At 41.9% G+C, this 20,153-nt stretch overlaps 1 protein-coding gene across 1 annotated transcript in view; it reads right to left on the bottom strand.

The window, feature by feature from the left end:
• Positions 1-20,153, bottom strand: part of LOC104268807 (AT-rich interactive domain-containing protein 1B-like) — a gene marked incomplete at both ends in the record, with an annotated part of 57,460 nt that overhangs the window by 5,978 nt on the left and 31,329 nt on the right. Inside the window, 2 exons of the mRNA XM_009865886.1 lie at positions 12,261-12,588; positions 18,947-19,126. Of these exons, the coding sequence (XP_009864188.1) occupies positions 12,261-12,588; positions 18,947-19,126 (508 nt within the window). The remainder of the gene's footprint in view (positions 1-12,260; positions 12,589-18,946; positions 19,127-20,153) is intronic.

The following is a 20,153-nucleotide window of genomic DNA, read 5'->3' as shown; positions in this document are numbered from 1 at the left end:
TGCTAGAGGTGAGGAGAGTTTGTGCGGAGAAGGAAGAGATGGAAATGAAGGGGAAACAATGATGTCTGGGAGCATCCTCACTGGATGCCAAAGGTTTTTAAGGCTAGGAGGATGACGGGTGCTCTTGATAAGGGAGATGGAACAGAAATGCAGGAGGAGGAGGATGGAGGAATACACAGAGAGTCACTACTCTCAGCGTAAACACAGGGAAGGCCCCTCCAGCACAAATATGAAACTCCTCATCCAGGTCTGCCTGCAGGAAGGGTGGGATTCACAGGGGAGCCTCAAAAGCTGGGTGCTACCAGAGATGTGCCTTCCTGCAGCTCCTCTGCTTGTGCACATGGCTGTGAGACAGGGCCAGGCTCTGAGGTGGCCACCCCGGCCAGGAGCCTGGCACAGCGGGGTGATGCTGAGGGAGCAGTGCTGCAAGGACGGAAGCTGAGAGGAGGTACGTGGCCCAGGCAGGAACAGCTGCCAGAGTCACACCTCACACATCCTGCTGGACACAAGCTTGCACCAATTACTATTTTGGTACCTCTGCACTTCCCATAGCACTCACATAACATAGGGATTTCTCCCCGTTATCTTGCCTTAGGCACCAGACCGGAAAAATTATCCTGTTACTATAACCTGGCCATCTGAGCAACTGGCTGGTAAAAAAAAAAATAAATAGGCCCACAAGCTCATGGAAGTTTGCCATTTCTACTCCAGATCTTTAACCTACATCAGTTTTGCAGCGAATGCACTGCAGCACCTCAGGGGAGTAATTTGTGTAAACATTTTAAAAGGAACATTTTTTTTTTTTAATGCTGACACACTGCTAAGGTGGCTACTTGATTACAAACTGTGAAAATGACTGCGTTAGGCTGCACTCACAAATCACAGTGTACTGACCAAATTGCCCTGTGCTTATCTGTGCCAGGTCTGCAGCATGACAATATTTCCTCTCTCTTTTAAATGTCAAAGTATGATTTGGGGGGTTGTTATTTAAACACACTGACCTGCACAATAACCAGAAGTACTTTATTTAAATCTGTCTTGAGCTCGGACTAGCCTTAAGCGCTTATAATCTGTCATACTTTGACACCAAATGGGTTATTATAATGAGAGTAATTCAGTAGTGAGACCTGTGAATGCTTTCTCCCTCGAGAATTTACACATAAACATGTGCATGCAGATACACATCCTCTTTTTTTATGGATTTTCCTTCTTGCTACATTATGGGCTTCCTTGAAGAAGTTAAACTGCTTCTGTCATCGGGGGTATGGGAGAACTGGAGGAGGGAGAAGAGAGCAAGGGAAAATAAACCCCTACGTTGCTTACTTTGCTCTGACGGGAAGCTCATTGGTGCATTAGCATTAGTACAGGCCAAGACACACAAAATATGAATATTAACTTGAGCAGCTATAAAATGGCATTAAAGGCAGTTCCCATGTAAATAAAATAAAGCAGTGTAACATCGCTATATCTGAAAGTCAAGCATCCCCCTCTCGTTAGCTGCTACTGTAAGTGTACTAACCTGTGTTAGTGCAATAACAAAGTTTTTTAAAAATCAACCATGACAGCTGATGGTAGGTATGCCATGTAATTTTTTCCATTTTTCAAGCTAGAAGGAAAAAGAAAACTTTATACTTTTATGTGTGTGCGTATGCGTGAAAGGAGAGGCCAAAGCTCTGAAACATGCTGACACTGACAAAACACTAGGAAATAAAAATGAAAAAGCTCCCAGATTTGTACTGGCGTGTGTGTTTCAGCTGACACTGGGCACACAGAACCAACACCAAACTGTTCTTCCCAATGACTGGATCTAAATGGCAAGACTAAAATGGGGAATAATTCTCCAGCATCATAATTATGTGACAGTGCACATCACCTTGTAATCCACTGCAGTCTGACCAAGCACACAGCCTGTTTTCTTTGTCTGGCTGATCTCAATATTATTGTGTAAGACACTTTTTGGAAGAATAACAGACATAGCTTTTCTAACCATATTCCTTTTCTTCTGATTATGCAAATACTTGTGCCATTACCATCATCACCGCTACTTAGATTTCACTAACATACAATCGCGGGGGAAAAAGAAACATAAAAATCAGTTGTTCCTACCAGGCTGATTCAATGCTCAGCCCCTCAGAAAAGCAGCCACAAAAGCCTATTGCTTGGTCACATGCTATTGTCATCACATTAACCATTCTTCCAGTGAAACCATCTGCCTGATGGGCTACCTACTTGGTAGCCATCTGAAGCCCAATAAAACGCATGAGTGTCACACCACATCATGCGCTGAAAGAGCAAAACAAGAGGCACATGTAATTCACGAGTATTGATGCTAATGACAACACAGCTACACAACATTCGTACTGCTGAATGCACGCTGTGATCAGAATAAATCTCCCTATCCCATTTTGCAGAGAACAAAAACTGAGGAAGACATTCAAGATTAATAATGGTCTAAAATATGGCCAGAAGAATAAAGTAGTTGAGTGCAGTGAGGAAAACGCAGCACAAGTCTGCAGAAAAAGAAATCCTTAACTTCATTTGATCCTAATGATACAAGGGTGTGTAACTGAAAAACATGAAGGATACTTAGCGAAATACTGTAGTTTTGGGTTTGCTTGCTTATTTTGCTGTTTTTTGGGTTGCAGCTATTTAATTTTGTTTTTGCAAAGCTCCTTCTGTGTCAACTAAAATTTTTTTGGTCTGCATCTCACAATGACGACAGCATTTGGTCACCAGTCTTCAAACTCACAGGGCTTCCTTGGAATGCCTTTACTATGGAACACTCTCACAAGTGCAGCAAGACCTCTGTATTTGAAATTACTTGTATAAGAACCACCGAGCCCTCTGTACTAAGTGCAACCTACTCTGGATAAATACACTATCATGCCGTGTGACAGAAAACATGGGACTACGGAAAAGCGGGCCAAGTCAAATGGCTTGTAATCCCATCACAGCTCCGCTCTTAGTGACCCCTGCCTACCTTCCTGACAACATGGATTTAGACAGCAGCTCTAATGGCAGCTGCTTGCGCACTGTCCCCATCAGACATAATATCTGAGTGCTGAGGAGAGATGCTTCTTAGCCAAAGTGGAGTGTGTGATGGGTAAAAGAGGGCTGCTGTCATCTGCCCGGCAAGCAGGAGCATGCATGAACCGGGTCCGCAGTGAAAAAAGAAATTTGCCCTGTGTGGCATGATGCAGTCAATCTGAACGAGAATGCCAAGAAGGGTGATTTAGCCCAGTGTGACTCGATATCCAAATGGGAATGACTCATATGACTCTCACTATGCACCTTCTGTTTTTGGGCATGTTTATAAATAGCTGTATTAAAAAGGCGGAAGGCCCTATGAACTCTCTCCCACAACGATTACTTGAAAGTGGGTAAGAGTCTGTTCCCGGCACATGAACATCCAGGAGGTCACCAAAGCGTGGTGCTAAAATGCCACAGAAAGCTAAGGACACTGATTCAATTTCCTCTGCTGGGGTGTTGCCTCAGGAAAGGCTCAACCCCTGAGCCTCCTTGTCTTCCACCTGGGGATGTGGACATCCTGCCGTCTCTCACCACGTTCTTACTGTGCTCAGTCCTGCCCTTGCACCGTGTCTGAGCACCGCTGCAGCCCCGCAGAGCTCACTGTGCTGGCAAACAACCGAAAATCTAATAAAACCCTGATCATTTCATGCCAGCTCTTCAGTGTGTCTTCTCATAGTAACATGTCATCTGGCTGACAGCACGCTGAACGCAACCGTGCGTGTGCCACAGTACAGTGAGGAAGTTCTCCAGGGGGATTTAGCAGCAGACACATTTTCACTTACCTATCTTTGCCCAACAGCCTGGAGCTGTTATATGTTTATCAATATTATTACTACCACTATTACCAGCACTCTCAGCACTTTGGCACTCCAGACGGTTTCACAAGAGCAATGTGGTGCATTTGTCAGTGTGGTTTCAGCTGGCTCTTTTCTTCATCTTTCGCTCAGAAGATGCCTGAAACCTACTGTGACAACTGCAACAGGTATTTTATGTGTTAGTGAGACTGCTGGCCATCACTGAATCTTATTGCTGTTATGTTATTATTTAATATGATTCTTACATGGTTACTTATATGTCCAGTTAGAACTGATGCTTCCATCCAAGCTCCATCAATAAAGGGCTCTTCCCACTCACATTTCCCCAGGTAGCATTGCTAAAAAAAATACAATGTTTAATTTTCTCTCAACTATCACCACTGTAAACCAACCTAAAACCTTCAAACTGCTCTAAAACCTGAAACCCTCCTACCATTTTTTATGTCTCTCCCCTTCTGTCACAAAAATCTTCGGCTGTTCAATCACAGTCTTGGTACTTGCACAATGTATGTGTCAAATCACACAGAGCAGTCACGGAATTAGCTTTCTTCATGAGTCCCATTAAACAGATGGCTATTCTCCTGTTTGGTGGCTTTTATTTTTTTTTTCCTCTGACTTGTGCTGTGATTTAAACTAGTAGATCTTCCAGCTAATAGGCAAAAGACAATGTGAAAATCCAGTTTCCTCATCTGAAACATTCCTTGCCACCCAAGAAAACGTACTCAATCTAAAGTCCTTCCTTATTGTTTACTTTTATACAATAACAACTGATGAAGTACTGCATTCTTAATGACCTAATGATCACCTTTTGAGTTACAGAACTTCTATGTAACATTCCACTCTGAGGCAGAATGTTAATAAACTACAGAATCCTACACCACAATTGTGTTTCAAAACAATTAGTACCTCTCTAAAGGGCGACAGCTGTCCTAAATAACCAAATCAAGCCAATAATAATCCTGAAACAATAGTAATTGAATTACAAGTGCCTCTAAGATGAATGAAAACTCATTCATGACTCTGAAAATCACCGTTCCTTCCCAACATGCTCCTGCTTTCACAATTTAAGAATGGTTACTTTCCAAAGGAGGGAAGGAGTAGGAATCTTGAGGTTTGTGGTTAATCTCTAATGGCATGAGCAGCATACAACAGTCTACTTGATTGATGAGTAACCAAAAGAGAAAAAAGTGCCTCCCCAAATCACCAGTTGCCTGAATGAGCTCTGCAGCATGGTGACATCCAGGGCTTCAAAATGATGGATTTACCTTTTAGTAAAACAAAACTCGAGATAAAAATGTGTTTCTCTTAGTCTCCCAAAAGAAATGGCTTTGGTTAGCTCAGCATGTAAAGTTTCTTCCAATCCTTATGTGATTTTACCAGGAATTTTAAGCTGATCTGCAAAATACATCTCCATTTCAAAAAAATAATCACAAAAGTGTGATTTCCAGCTCTCCTTTGACTACAGTAAATATATATAAGCTAAATTGTACTTCGCCCCTCCTAATACATTGTTGAAAAATGCCATATATGGTTCTGCTTTGAAAAGCAACACAGAAGGCAAGGAAGCACCCTTTCAGAAAAGAAAGAATAAAAATTCAGTTTGATATAAATGAATACTTCTCATGAAGAGGGAAGAAGCATGGGTCCTTTTGAAGAAAAATATATCAATAGCGATTAATGGCTCCCTTAGAAATTACAATTACATTAAGCATTAATGTAATATGTGGACTCCGCTCAAATCACAGAGAAACTTGGTGCAGAGAGAAAATATTCCACCCACTGCCAGGGGCTCAGGTGGAGCAAGCACCACAGCTATTTGGAGTTCACAGAAACACCGTGCAGTCAAGAAGCAATACCCCTTCATCCAGTTGCAACTACACCTAGATTCTGTGGTGTTTTTTTTTCCAAATGTACTTCCATGGACTGAAATGTACTGCTGATGTTCAAGCAGCGCTAACAGAAAGCAAAGCCAGGCTCCTTTCAGGGTGATCCACCTGGATCCCTAAAGGAAATCAGAAGCCTGGGAGTGGGGAAAAGGGGTAAAGGAGCAGGGTAAAGGGGAAATGACCGGACACCTTGAGGCTGGAGAATTGTGAATGGCCTGAATTTGAACAGGAGTAACTCCCTCCCGCGACTGACTGTTAAATAAAAGACCCAGCGGAAAGAGCCTTTCTGCTAGGGGCTTATTTCAAAGGCAACAGATAACGTACTGGCACCGGCTCCAATTATGGCTACCAGTCCTATCTTAGCCTAGTTTACTTTGGGGATTTCACAGTTGGCAGCCTTTCATCTAGAAGTAGCCTGGTTTGAATAAGCAAAGAAACTTGAATGAGTACTTAACCTTCCTGCACTCCACTGCACTTCCCAGCAGAGAAGAACAGCACCTCCAAGCTTAAGGGGAAAAGGGAAAACAATGGAAAATATATACTCTCTCCAGGGATTAAAGATGCTAAGTTTTACTGTAGCACTTCAAGTCTTCCTGCTACATAACCACAGCTTTTTAAATCACAATTAGAATTTTAAACCCATGTTTCAAGATCAAAAGGGCCAGACTGGAAAATACTGCATACAAATTGACAGGCTCTAAGATGTAAAACACCTAAAAGAGTTCTGTTTTTTATTTATATTATTATTCTTTTTTAAAAATTTATTCCCCATTTCCGCCTCGTTCTTTTTCCTTTTGACATTTTAATGCACTATGTCCATTACTATATTTCCTCACCAGTACCTTCTAGTCCATCAGCAGTGCTGCATTACCCTGCTGTTGGAGAAAATAATACGGAAAAAGTGCTTTGCTGGCACGAGCGACATGGAATATGAATTATACATACATAGCAGGAGAGAAATGCTGATGGAAGGTTAGTCTGCCTGTATCTGCACAAGCGTGCACGTGCACGCACACACACACACACACACGGACTAAAGAGAAGACATAAAAGAATGCACATTTTAAACTCCTTTACACAATCGTAACTTTTTCTCTGCATGCTGAAAATTCTCTAATACCGCTGCAGCTTTTATAGATCAGTTTTAAGGCCGAATGAAAACTTGCCTAAATTCTTCTGACCTCACCATGATGTGGCAGTAGTATCTGACTAGCTGCTAAGCAGTTTTGAACTAGAACCATGTTCCCAAGAACCTAAAAGTATGTCAATGTAATGCAACACTGCACACTACTAGAGACTGAACACTATTTCTCAGGCGGCACAGGCAGCGGCAGAGAATAATGTAAATATCCACCTCAATTTAGCAACCCAATGACCAGGACTTAAAATGGCCAGAGGTTGCAAATAGCTAAGCTGGATTCCAATTCCTCAGTTTAATCAACTACTACGTCTAAATTGTCTCCTCTAAAATCAATGACACCGAATTCTAAATTCATTCCATCTACAAAAAAAATTGCTTTAATTTACAAAATTGCAACATGCAATCCCGAGAATCATATTCTGCCTTCAAAGGTAGGACTGCTCCTCATGTAGGAACATCCAATCTCATTTTATAGTAATTAGTTCAGGGATTGATAACTGTAGTTGCACCAGCAAGGGACTCATTTTAGCATCCAGTTGGATGTGTATTTTACAGCCAGCTAGTACTGAATTACATCTTCCTGAGGCCACACTGCTAACAGCATGTAAGCCAGGTATTTTTACAATTACATTTTTACTCTTCTGAATACTACAGTCAGACTTTCAACTGCTAAGACAGCATGCTCAGAATAGGACTCACTGCTAGCGTTAGAGACACTGAAAATGAGGATGACAAGCATCTAGCTCCAAAAATGCCTGTTGACTTCAGGTGTCAACCTAATGATTGATTTTCAACAGTGTGTGCTGGGCACTTACAGGAAGAAACAAAAGCTCACAGCCAGTGAACACATAGTCCCAAAAGTTTCAAGTCGAGCATCTACAAACTAAGGAACTCAAAATTGGCTGGCACTAGAAGATACTGGCTAAATTTCACAGAATCACATAATGGCCTACGTTGGAAGGGACCTTAGAGATCACCTAATCCAACCTTCCTGCCACATCAACAGGGAAAATGCTATCTCATTTGCCCAAAAAATGGTTTGCTTTTACTGAAGGCTTACTGCATGCAGGTCTGTACACACAAAAATCCTTATCCATCACTATAAATACATGTATTGTTTTAAGAACTAGAGTGTGATAGTTGACTTTTTTTTTGGAGCCACCTGGTCCTCCCAGGCCTCCGCTGGGATCTAAGCTCTAGCAGCAGGACCAGCCCTTGGGGTCTCGGCCAACAACCACCCAAGTTATGAAAAGTCTTTCCTTGGAGTTCAGTGAATATATTAGGTCTTCAACATACAGTCCTTACCAGTCTATGGGTGAGCTGAGACCAAGTCAGATAGAAAAACACTGTTCTGCAGTTCCTTCACACTGTCTTCCTAAAAATAAGCGTGAAACCACAGATACTGCTGGCTCAATGAAGAGGTCTTAAAAACCCCTTTCTTTTCTTTAGGCCGACATGCTAGGTACCATTTGGGAAATACTGGCCTCCGTGCACAAGACAGACTAGCACATTGTAAGATTTTAGGTTACAGGGAAGGTATTATGCAGCTGTAGAAATTAATCTAAGCTTAACACAGAGCAGGCCTCAAGGTGAGGTCAAAGGCTAATTCAAATAGCGTAAGCTTATATATTCCACAGCCATCACATTTATTTATATGATTGTATCTTCACTAATTAAAAGGGGGGTGGTCTGCACTGAGGATGATACCTAGGTATAACTGGCTGACACTCAGATCTCGATCATCCAGCCCTGGTTAACGAACATTGATTTTCTGCCCCAGTGGAAGTGATTTTATTCTGATGCTTGCCATTTAAATTCATTTTACACAGATGCTTAGCATGGCTTGGCAAGGCAGAGGCAAACCAGCTTTCTATGTCTAAATGAGACTCCTGAGTTGGTAAAGGACAGATCCTGTGGATTAACAGCTGAAGATAAATTTCTCTCCCCTATTGATACTTGGCTACTGATTCAACAAGTTGACCTTGAAGGGGATCACAACCAACTTGTACAGAAATCCTGCTGTGTAATCATGATTCTGACACAACCATTCCATTTTCTTCTTAATTCTACATAGAGGGGTGCATTTTATAGTAAAAAAAAAAAATCCAACAGTTTTTGAACCCCAGAGCTGAATCTTATAAACTCAAAACATTCAAAAGAAAAAGGCTGGATACTATTCATGAGTATTTGGCACGTAACAGTGGATGCCTTTCCAGTTAGATGAAATAGTATGGTGTGAGTGCTCTTCCATTTCACTAATTTCTGCTTTTCAAACAGGAGAACCAGTAGACTTGTGATTGAATTTCCTGGTTTACTTCATACTTTTTCATACGCACATATATGAATGATGTTACTAAGGAAAAAAAACCCCCAACAACCAAAAACAGCTACAGAAAACTAGTAATTAAAGCTCACTAATAACCATGAAGTTAGCAATAATTTGGGTATTACAGATTTCCTGTGGAGGTAACAACTGAAATAACACAATGGCAGGGAAAGTTTGTGAAACTTGAATCTCAGCTGAAGCCAGACTTCCTTGTGAGGGAGCAACAGGCTGGGAGCCAATGCAGATACTTTCTCCCAGTGCTGTAATTCACAATATGGTTGTAGAAATCAGAGAGTGAAGGACTCTAGTTAGAAAAGAGTAGCTGCATTTCAGGCGAAAGTTTTGCACTGGATACTTGGTGATCCTAGAAGTTGTTCTAGCGACTAACTGAAATTCTTCAAACACATGCACGCTCAACTACAATGAAATAAAACTTTCTTGAAAATCCCATTAAAAACCCCTGTCATTGCTCCTGCAGTACACCACCTCTCAGAAAGGGACCACACTTTAGGGGCTGCAGCTCACTGCTCAGGCAGCAATGACAATAGCACCACCTAGACAATAAAATGAGGTTGCAAAGCACCACTGCGAGACAAGAACACCAACGGTGAGGGGAGAAAGATAACGCCCAGGTCAGGGGAAGGAGGGATCTCATTCCTTCTCAGTGATGAGGTTCTTCATTTCCCTCTCAGGCACAAGGAAATGGAGCCATGCCAAGAGTCATACAGGTGTGTGCCCGAGTGACATGCAGATTTTCATCGTACTGTCACCAAAAAGAAAACATAAAACTAAAATACCCTCTACGATGCAATTATTTGTGCATCTTTTGCATGATTTTTATATTGCTTCGGCACCCAGATGGCATGTTCACAAACATTAAAAAAAAACTGCCCCAAGTTCCACAGCAAGTCCAGTTTACACTGCTACCTACCTGTACCGGTCAGGCTGGTGCACCAAGAGACCATGAGCATTGGCATAGTTGGGGTGCTCTGAAGAAAACATGGGGCATCCACCAGCCCCAGAATGGCTAGGATAAGCAGGTGACCTAATGTACTGTGGCCTAAAGCAGAACAAAAAACCCGCCTCTTTGGGTTTGCTCTGTATCACAAATATGAATCACTGTCAAGTATGTTCCTTCCATACTTGGAAGTATGGAGGACTCGCAGGAACAGCCAAAAGCCATTGTGCTTTCGCCCCCACGGCTGCCTTGAGATCAAAGAGGAAAACTGTGCTTGCAACCTCCCCGAATCAAAGAGGTGCGACAGGTTTCACTCAATTTGCAGTTTAGAAATAGCCCTTTTGCCACTATCTGCAATAGAAATTCGACAACTGCTCAGCCCTTCCACAGGTGCTAGATCATTGGAATGGGCAGTATGTTGATGGAAAAGCTCTGGAACAGTGCAGTTTTTGCTTAGGCAAAGCTAGAAATCAAAAGCAGTTTTACAAAACTGACTTGGGAGGAAGGGTTAGGATAGGAGCAGTAATCATTTAACCTAATTTTTGATCAAACACCACACACTATGCCCAGAGTGTAAGCTGAATCATAACCAAGTGCTTTTTGCTTAACACAAAGCTTTTTCTTGCTGTAAAGACCAACAAACGTGAGCTTTTCCTCTCATTACACAATTATAAAGAAAGTGTTCCTGCAGTTGCAGCAATTGCCCATTTATTCCTTCGAGTCTGACCTATCAGCTTATAGCTTAAACCAGACAGACAGAAGCAGACTTTTGCAAATCCTACTAGACAGGTCTGTTAAAGCAACCAACATAAGCAATAGACTGCTGGTTCACAGATATCTGCTGGAATATGGTCTATTTTAAGGGAGCATGGTTCTATTTTACTGAACGGGAACATGAAGTGCACTAAATTTACTGTTATTGTTTTAGCAGTTGTCTATTGCTTATCACTAGAAGCCACCTGCCTTCTGAACTCGCAAAATAAGAAAGCAACACATATGGGGGACACAATACAAAACACTTCTGGTTTTGTATTGTGTCTCAGAATTTGAGCAACTCTAGTGTCCTCAAACACTTGAATGATAAATACCTGTATGCATATAAGTGCATCTGTGTACGCATATACGTATAAATGCAAGATGCTTAATACACACACAATCATAAACATGCTCACCAGAACAGTGCAACGAGCTTTGTGTAATTCTCAAACGTAGGGGAGCTTCTTGTAACAGAAAGAAAGATAACAAATGTGCCAGCAGTTATTTGAGTACAGGGAAATGTGGACATTAATTCATCCGAAAAATTCCCCTGAAAATATGATTTCATTTCAAGTATTCAGGCATCTTAAGGATAACCACAGACAGAAAAATGCCTTTGCCAAAATCCATGGACAAAAGGCAACATGCAGTGATGCCGCCTAAAGGGGAGACAAGAAGACATATGACGGCTCCAACCTCTACAATCCTGTTTGCAGGTTCTCCGTTACAGATGCATAACTGGCAGTTATGAACTCCAGATAAGTACAGATTACTTTTATGCCTCCTTCTCCCTTTCCCCTCCAGCTGCTCCCCTCAGCCTGCCCTCCTCTCCCCCTCTGCACGGCTGCCTTAGAACAAGCTCATCCCATAGCAGAGAACTGCCATCAGCACTGCTGCTCCCAACAATAAATGCAGGAGTTGATGGGCAGCTTCACAAGCTTCCTTACTCTCTGGCAAGGGCAAACCGCCAAGGACATGTTGGCACTCTCTCTACCGGAGATAAACAGTATATATCCAGCTAATCAATTTTAAGTTGCAGAGGGCTTGTTTTCAACTCCTAATGTCACCCCAACCCTGTGGGTTTTCCTAAAGCCTAAAGTGCCAAGAACCAAACTGGAAGTGGCTGTTATCTCCACCGTGACAGCTGCTTTTTGAGAGGATAACTCATACACACGATAGCATACACACGATAGCATGCTCTCCCCTCGTGTTTAAGGAAGAAGTATTCTTCCCACACACACCATCTCCTCCCAGAGACAAGGGCACAGGTAGAACACATATAAATTACTTCAGAAACGACAAGGAAAACATTCGTACTCATTTAAACTCCTGTCACCTGGACTCATACCTGCTCTGAGCAGAGTTTGCAGCAGCTTGCATCACTGCAGCAGCCGCCTCCTGTGCCTTACGGTTCACAGTTGGCATGGGTGGGCCCATCCCGGGGCCTCCCTGCTGAGACATGCCAGGAGAATTGGGGGTCATACTGCTCATGTTTCCAGGAAATGGTCTGCTCTGCATCCCAGCTGATGGCATCCGTCCCAGGGGCATGGTACCGCAAGGCTGGCTTGGCCCTTGTCCATGCATCTGACTGTTGGCATTTATACCCATGCCGGGTCCTGGGCCGCTGTAACTTGTGTTGGGCACGCCGCTGTATGTCGGTGGTCTGGAGTAGTTTCCTGAATAAGGTGATAAAAAAGCACAGAGAGAAACATTAAACTTTGGTGCAAATGTTTCTATACAGGAAGTCAGCAGCTGCGGAACTTACACATGTGAACTAAAGTGAACCACACTGGCCTTGAAGTCAGAACTTCTTTACCATGAGGACAAACAAACAGTGGAACAAACTGCCCAGGGAGGTTGTGCAAACTCCCTCCTCAGAGGTTTTTGGATAAAGCCATGAGTAACCTGCTCTGATCTTATATCTGACCCCGATTTGAATACAAGGTCAGCCAAGAACAATTCCTGAGAACCCTTCCAACCCAAATGATCTTATGAACATGGTTTTCATGTACCCACAAACATTTTCTGCCTAATATATGACACAGAATAACAGTAAATATAGAAAAGCACAGCCTCCAGAGGGTTAACAACACAGCACAAAATCGCTTTATGCAGTAAAGAGATACATGGCATGTAAGAAACCCGTTACATAAGCTCAAGGGAGAATCTTATTTTTGCAATTTTGTGTTCTCATTCTTCATCTTTCTGCAATTTTGGCAATGGGCTATTCTCACTAGCTTCTTGCTCCTAACAGTTCTGCCCATTTCTGTCAGAGATGCTTTGGCACAGATCGGTAAGGATGGCTGCATGATGCTGAGAAACACTCCTGCTCCCTCCTACTCTGCCTTCCTGGTAAATCCAAAGTTTGGCTATGCCAGCAGAATGGGTGGCAGCTTACAGAAGGCCTCCTCTGGGAAAACCAGTATTACAAGAGTAATCAGCAATAGTACAAAGACGCTAATATAAACAGGTGCTTTATGAAGGATGGCATGAAAACACGGCAGATCCCAATCTATGCTGTCATTGGAGTAAACTGCTCCACTTGCAGCAGCTTAACTCAACTGAGTGTTGATTTTCCTATCATGTTAAAAGCTCAAGAAAAAGTGAGTGTACAGCATCATTCAGTGTTATAGAAACCAACCCAAGCAGCATGAGAAAGAGAGAAAAAAAAAAAAAGGTAAAGATATGATAGAAAAGTATTTTAGGAAACGGATCACATTACACTACTTCAGTCATCAGTTTTGACTTGTCTGTATTTCCATCTCATCCAGATTAGGGGAAACACGATCCGTTCCCTCCCTGTGGGATGCCGCAGAGCAGAGTTTCCCGACTCCTCTCAGAGATTCCCACGCCTGTTCAAAGGCAGCAGCCCCTGGACTCTTCCTCTGAACGTGGAGATCAGCCACGTCTCTCCTCAGGCCCCAGCTACCAGTCAGAAGAGTTGGTGGCGTGCAACTCTTGTTTATATTTAAAATAAATACATTCATCCATCATCTGAATGCACATATAATTAATTAACATGCTTCTGCTGCTGTGCTTTGGATAGTCCTCCCCACCTGGTAACTGACTCACTCTGCTTCAAGTTCTCCTCAGCAAGAATGCGTGAGACCTATACTGCCCAAGGAAACAGAGGAACAATTCTCTTCTGTTTTAGAAAATGAGTTCCTGCCCTGGGGTCTTCGCAGAAGGATCCCCAATACATAGTTCAACAGAGATGAAAGGCTCCGGATTCAGCTTTACGCTGACCTTAGACTGCGCTGTCACTTCTCCTCCTCCAGGCTTGGCTGCTGGCAGCTGACTATTTTCTGTTCAGTGAGCCATTGCCCCCAGCCACAGTTTTGGTTGCTGAGACCTGCTCAGGCCTCGCTTCTGATCCAACACATGTGACCACAGGCTGAAGGGTTCACTGGTTTCATACTGCTCTGCTCAGGGTTACAGGCGTAACACACAGCCTGGACGTCGCTCTGGTTTTCCAGCTGCTTTGTGCAAGAAAAATGTAATGCAGCAAGATGGTGTATAAGTGTACTCAAAGATTACGCACAGCCAGTTAGCACATTTTATGTACATTCTGTTAGCAACCCTGCTTCCCAAACTGAACCAAATTCCCTCCCTAGACTAGCAGACCCGATATCCATAATCACTGGGAGCTACTGTCAGTCCAATTTAAATAATGCTGATTTGTTTTGTCAGTTAGGGTCTATGAAGTACAGTTCAGCAGCATGGTTGGAGGAGCAAGCACCAATGCTAAATCCTATTGCTGTTTTGATGCTATTTTCAATTGGGACAAAAAATCTCTTCTTTCGTGCTTTGGCTTCTCCAGCCTAAGCACAACACAGAAAAAGCAGTGGAATCTTCTCCATAAAAATATGTGGCTCCGTTAAAATAGCTCCTAATCATTCATCTCCAGGGATACACGTCCAAGAGCACAGGGAAGTGGTATCTTTCAGTAAGGAAAACAAGTTTCAATGTTTTTGCCAATTTCTTTTTTCCCTAAGCATTTCCTCAATACCTCAAGTACTAGCTATTCTTACACCTTTCCCAGATCACAAAAAAAAAAGGCAAAAAAAAAAAGGCAAAATAAAAGCCAAACAAAATACAAGCGGAATTGCCAGGAATGAGGAGTGCAATCTTATTTCCATGTTTCTCTAATAGATTAGTAATTTGTTGGCAGTGGCTTTGACAGAAAACAGATGGATGCAGCATTAAACACAATGAATGCAGCAGATGCTAGGCCAGCCCACATCAGCTGGACGTGTCAGGCAGCCAAGTCCAAGAGCCCACACTTTTCAAGTGGGTACAAGTCTGGCAACGGCGGCTGTACAATGCTACTGAACAACTCCTCCCCTCCATATCCGAGGGATTTTTGATTCCAACTCCCCCTTGGCAGAGTAGAAGTGTACCCAGAGAGACAGCATCTCAAATGCATGAGAAAAATCAAAGCAGTAACTGTAATCAGGAAGAAAAAAAAAAGGCGTATGAAGATAAAATATAAAGCCTACTAAAAACCTGCCAAAGACAGATGTTTATACTTGCTACTGAAACTCTGGTCCACTTTGTCCAGGTTTGCTGAACAAAGTGCTGTGATATGTTGCCATTTCTAGGCAAGCTGAAAAGGGAGACACTTGAGAACTACCTCTTAGTTTTGCTCTCTGCTTTAGAGACATAGGTCAGATTCACAGTACTAAAAATAGTATCTTAGAATAATTTTAGAAGTTTTTTATGCCTGCGCTTATCCATCAAACTTTTATCCTACAGACAATTTAAACATTTTGTTCTGAATTCCTTTGAAACTATTTTACCTAGAGGATTCCAGTAGATACAGCTGATGCTTAAGTCTTAACTCTGCCGGCTGTTGTTTATGTGGGTCTGGCTTTGGAGATCCAGACTCCTGAGATGCTTAAGGCATCTCATCCTTAAGATGCTACTACCACTTTAATTAACATCCGGCATTAAAATCAATGGGAGCTAGAGCAAAGTGCTTTTATGAAATGAGTCCAACGTTAAAGGTTACAAAGCACAAATACTCAGTTCACATTATCATGAACAAAATAGGGTTTAACCCACTGTGAAGTTTTGGGGTTGCAGTTCAAATATATTTGGTACTGGTTTGTCTCTTTGTTATACCCAATCAGAACAGTTTTACTGCTGAATTGAGTAGGAGAAGTTGGGGAGACAGGATGCATTTCTGACATGTTTTACTGATCCACAGGGAATTTTTCTCTGCCCCTGTCTTAAAAGACCCAACTGACTACAGCATTCGACTGCTCTCCAGAGTGCATTTAAGGGACATTTTGCTGCGGCAGCAGTTTGATTGCCGGGTCATAGACCAGAGCTTCATCAGCCCCCGAGCAAGATGTTGTCCAAATATAAACCAAAGAGACTGTTCCTTTCAGTAACAACTTCCACTCTTGCTCTGTGGTTTGTTTTTCGTTGTTTTTTTTTTCTTGAGGACAGGAAAATGCAAGGATTTAATACAAAATTAAAACTAATGTCCTGTATCACATGCTCCCACGTTGTGTCACAGACACAGGGAAGTGTGGAGCCAAAGCCATTTTTCATTTTTGTAGGAAACAGTTTCACGGGGTTGGACTAGGTCCCCAATACAGAACTGCTTCCTGGGAAAATGTATTCTATTCTTATTATAGATCTAAGTGTCACGTAAACAAACAAAAACCAAATAAATCAACCTTATGCACAAAATGGACCATTCTGCTCTCATGAACTTGGAGCTAATTCCTCCAACGCAAAAGGACTTGTGTAGTCTTTACTACGGTGAGCAATTCCACTGCAGAGAAAGGACAGTAGGCTTGAGCAGCTGTTTTCAGGACAGCATATGGAGAAATGTGGCATTTGAACTAACAGCTTAGTGTCACGGAACGCTTTGACGTGTACAGAAAAATACAAGTAGTCCTGTCAAACTCAGCCTATGCTTAACAATTTTCTGGAGGGACACCTATGTGAACAAAATATGTAAAACAAATAGAATCTTTAAGAATTATTTTAGTTTAATAGTTTAGCAACCTGGCTGCAACCCGAGGCAATTTTTAATATATTTGTTATTTTGGAAATAAAAGGCAAATGGGGTTAACATTATTATATGTTCATCACTGCTGGTATATATCTGTGCTCTGTAAGAGGGTATGTTAAGAGTTGTAATTACAGATTACTTCCATTAAAAATGAAAAATGCTATTAAGAACTTAAATGCAGGTAAATACATGACTTTGAAATGCCACCACCTTCATCCCTGGATTTTATTAATAGCCACATTAGCCTGGTGACAACATCGTATTCTTCTGCTCCATTTGTTACCTGTAGAGCTGGAAGTCTGCAGGGCCCTAATTTTATGATGACCAGTGCACAGGATCACTGGTACTCTCCAAGAGCTGGCAGAAGAATACGCCTTTCATGCACCGCACTATTCACCAGACCCTTCTGAAACTGCCTTTTAATGACAATGATGCTCATTTTCTTCCTGCCCCTCAAGTTCACTTTTTAATAGCCGTCCCTTCCTGACCGCGACCCATAAAATCATTACATAGGCACTTTCATCCACAGAGGGAGGAAAAGAACTGCTGAACTCGAGCAAAAAAGAAAGTAGTATTCGGTGTGTTACTTAAACGCATTGATTTAGTACAAAAACCTTTCCATTCAATCAGTGTGGATGTCTAATGTTTTACTGCACTTGACACCCACTATTCCCATGGTTCGGAATCTCAGCAGCAGCAGTACAGCTGGAAGTCAGGATAGCACATCATAAATCCACTGGATTTTTACCAGTTAAGCTAGTTGCTCACAGTGCAGATAAAAATAAGCACTTGGACAGCACTTTATGGCCACAAAACGCTTTCCAAATAAAAGGGAAGCACCAGTCGAGTTAGGTAATTAATCTTCACACATGGCTACGAGGCATTACTAGCCCCATTTTACAGTTAAGGAAAGCGAAGCAGAGAAATGAATCTACTTGCCTACGGTGAAAGATGGGTGTAAAAGGCAGAGCCAAAATTAGAAACTGGGAAATCTTGGCTTGTAGCCTTGTGCTCTAGCAAACGCTAGCCGGAGACGAAACAGAAAGGAACATTGTGCAGGACAGCAAGGCTCCCTGCAAACAAACATCAGAATAGTTCTCAGAAACTCTGGAGACTAAAATAACCATCCCTGATAGCACAGGCAAGCCATCGAGCCCTTACAGAATTTCCCATCGCTGGCTCCAGTTCTTTTTGAGGATTTAAGTTAGAAAGCAATAGTAGGAAGTGCTGAAATAGAAAAGCTTCTTTATGTACCACTAAAGAAAACGCTGCCCCTTACATATTCTGTGGCTTGACTTCAACTTCATTAAACCCCTCAACAGATGCATACTTTATGAAGGTTATCCATTAAAGGCAAAACAATAGCCAAGTTCAAGGTTGTCCAGGGGCAGAAATTGTGTATTCTATTTTTGTTTTAGTCCTCCAACGATTCTGTCAAACAAGCAAAATAAAAGGAACTGTCTCTCTCAGTCTGAAGGGTTAGTTAAGATTCACAAACCGTATGTGCTAGAGCTCAATATTATATTCCCACAGTAGCCGCTGTATTATTATGCTCGTTAGAAGACTTTAACCCTCACCGTCGCCATGCAATTTCAGATTGGCCTTGGGATTTCATCTAAGAAAAGAAGTCCTATTTTGGGATTGGTGTTGTGACCCTTATTCCATGCTTGGTGAAACGCGGCCTCATCGCAGAGATGACATGCTCGGGTTCCTAAACAATGGCTCTGGCAATGCAACAGATTCATCATTTCCTTCTCCAGGTTAAGGTCACTATTTTTATACAGAAGAAGGTGCTAATAACAGAAGCAGCTTCTTTCACAAGGTGCAGCTCCACCTCTGGATGACAGTTTTGTTTGCTTAGGCTTTTTTTAGGGAGGGTCTTGTGTGTGTGTTTCTTGTTTTTAAGGAATCACATACCTACCTACCTACAAAACACATACATATTGTACAAATAAATAAACAAAAAAAATTAAAATTATCATATATATTATCAGCAAACTTTTTACCTTGTGGTCCGTACTGGCTCATGTGAGGCCCATAAGTACCACTTGAATTACTCTGCTGAAAGCTACCGATTCCAGGATGCACTTGGCCTCCAGGTGAGGGGTGTGGTGACATGGAAGGTCCAGTTTGCTGAGGTCCATACTGTGACATTTGGGGGTTCCTCTGTATGCCTGCCATAAAACCTAAAGGGAAAAAAGTGCCAAACCAAAAATTAGGATTCAGGTAGTTGTTCTCTATCTAAGAAATCGCTGACATTAAAAAAAACCAAAACAACAAAAACCTCTCTTTAATTATTTTCAGACTGAAGATACTCAGAATACTGCTATTGTTCATATGAACATAAATGCACCTCCAAGTGAGTAAAGCTGTCCCAACAACCAAAATCTGTATAAAAGGCTTAAAAAAATTTGCTTGTGAAAGGAAGACAAGGCAGTCCTGCTTATTTACCAATGGCTGCTGATTTTAAAATTAAAACAATCTTTAGGAAAAAAAATTAAAGGCAATTACCTGTGTTATCTAGTAAGTAGGAGGAAATGTGCCTTATGACTTACGGACTATCATAACTTCCAAAATTATATGTTGCTGTGAAAATGTGTAACTTCAGCATACAAAAACTCACTGTAAATACCGCTATTGCTCACAAACTCTCGAGAGCTAAAATTTCCCATTATGTGAAGATGAGTCACATCAGCTAGAAAAAACCCAGTTGTTCTGGTATGTATTTGTGCTCTAGGTCCTTATTCTGATCTGTCTTCAGCACACCTGTATTGCATTCTGTCCACTTCCCCTCTTGTAGATACAGTAATGAATCCCAATTTAATTTAAGGTTCAAAAGCTGCAGCAAGAGACCTAGTGAAATGCTATAAAATCTAGAAGCTTCATATAAAGGAACAGAGCTAAACCTATTAAATGGAAGAAAAAAAGAGGGTTTTGTGGTGTTTTTTTTTTAAGTTTTCCTGCACTGGGAAAAATCCTGCAATCCTGCCCATGAAATGTCTATGCAGAGATGCTGGTTTTCTAATATTTTACCCTGAAAGGTTTTAGCACTGCTTTCATTGTTGAAGAGGATGCACTGAGGAGATGGCAAGGTTTAAGTTTCTTATTTCTGGAGGAAATACCCTTTCTTTGCTGTTCTGCTCACATATTAAGACTTCCTCTTCGTGTTTCTCTGTGAAACAAAATGTGAGCGTATGGGAGGACAGTGCGTGC

This window comes from Apaloderma vittatum, unplaced genomic scaffold (genome assembly GCF_000703405.1).
Source record: "Apaloderma vittatum isolate BGI_N311 unplaced genomic scaffold, ASM70340v1 scaffold20003, whole genome shotgun sequence".
Lineage (NCBI taxonomy): Eukaryota > Metazoa > Chordata > Aves > Trogoniformes > Trogonidae > Apaloderma > Apaloderma vittatum.
Note: the sequence above shows the minus strand (reverse complement) of the source record. Positions and strands in the feature narration are given on the sequence as shown.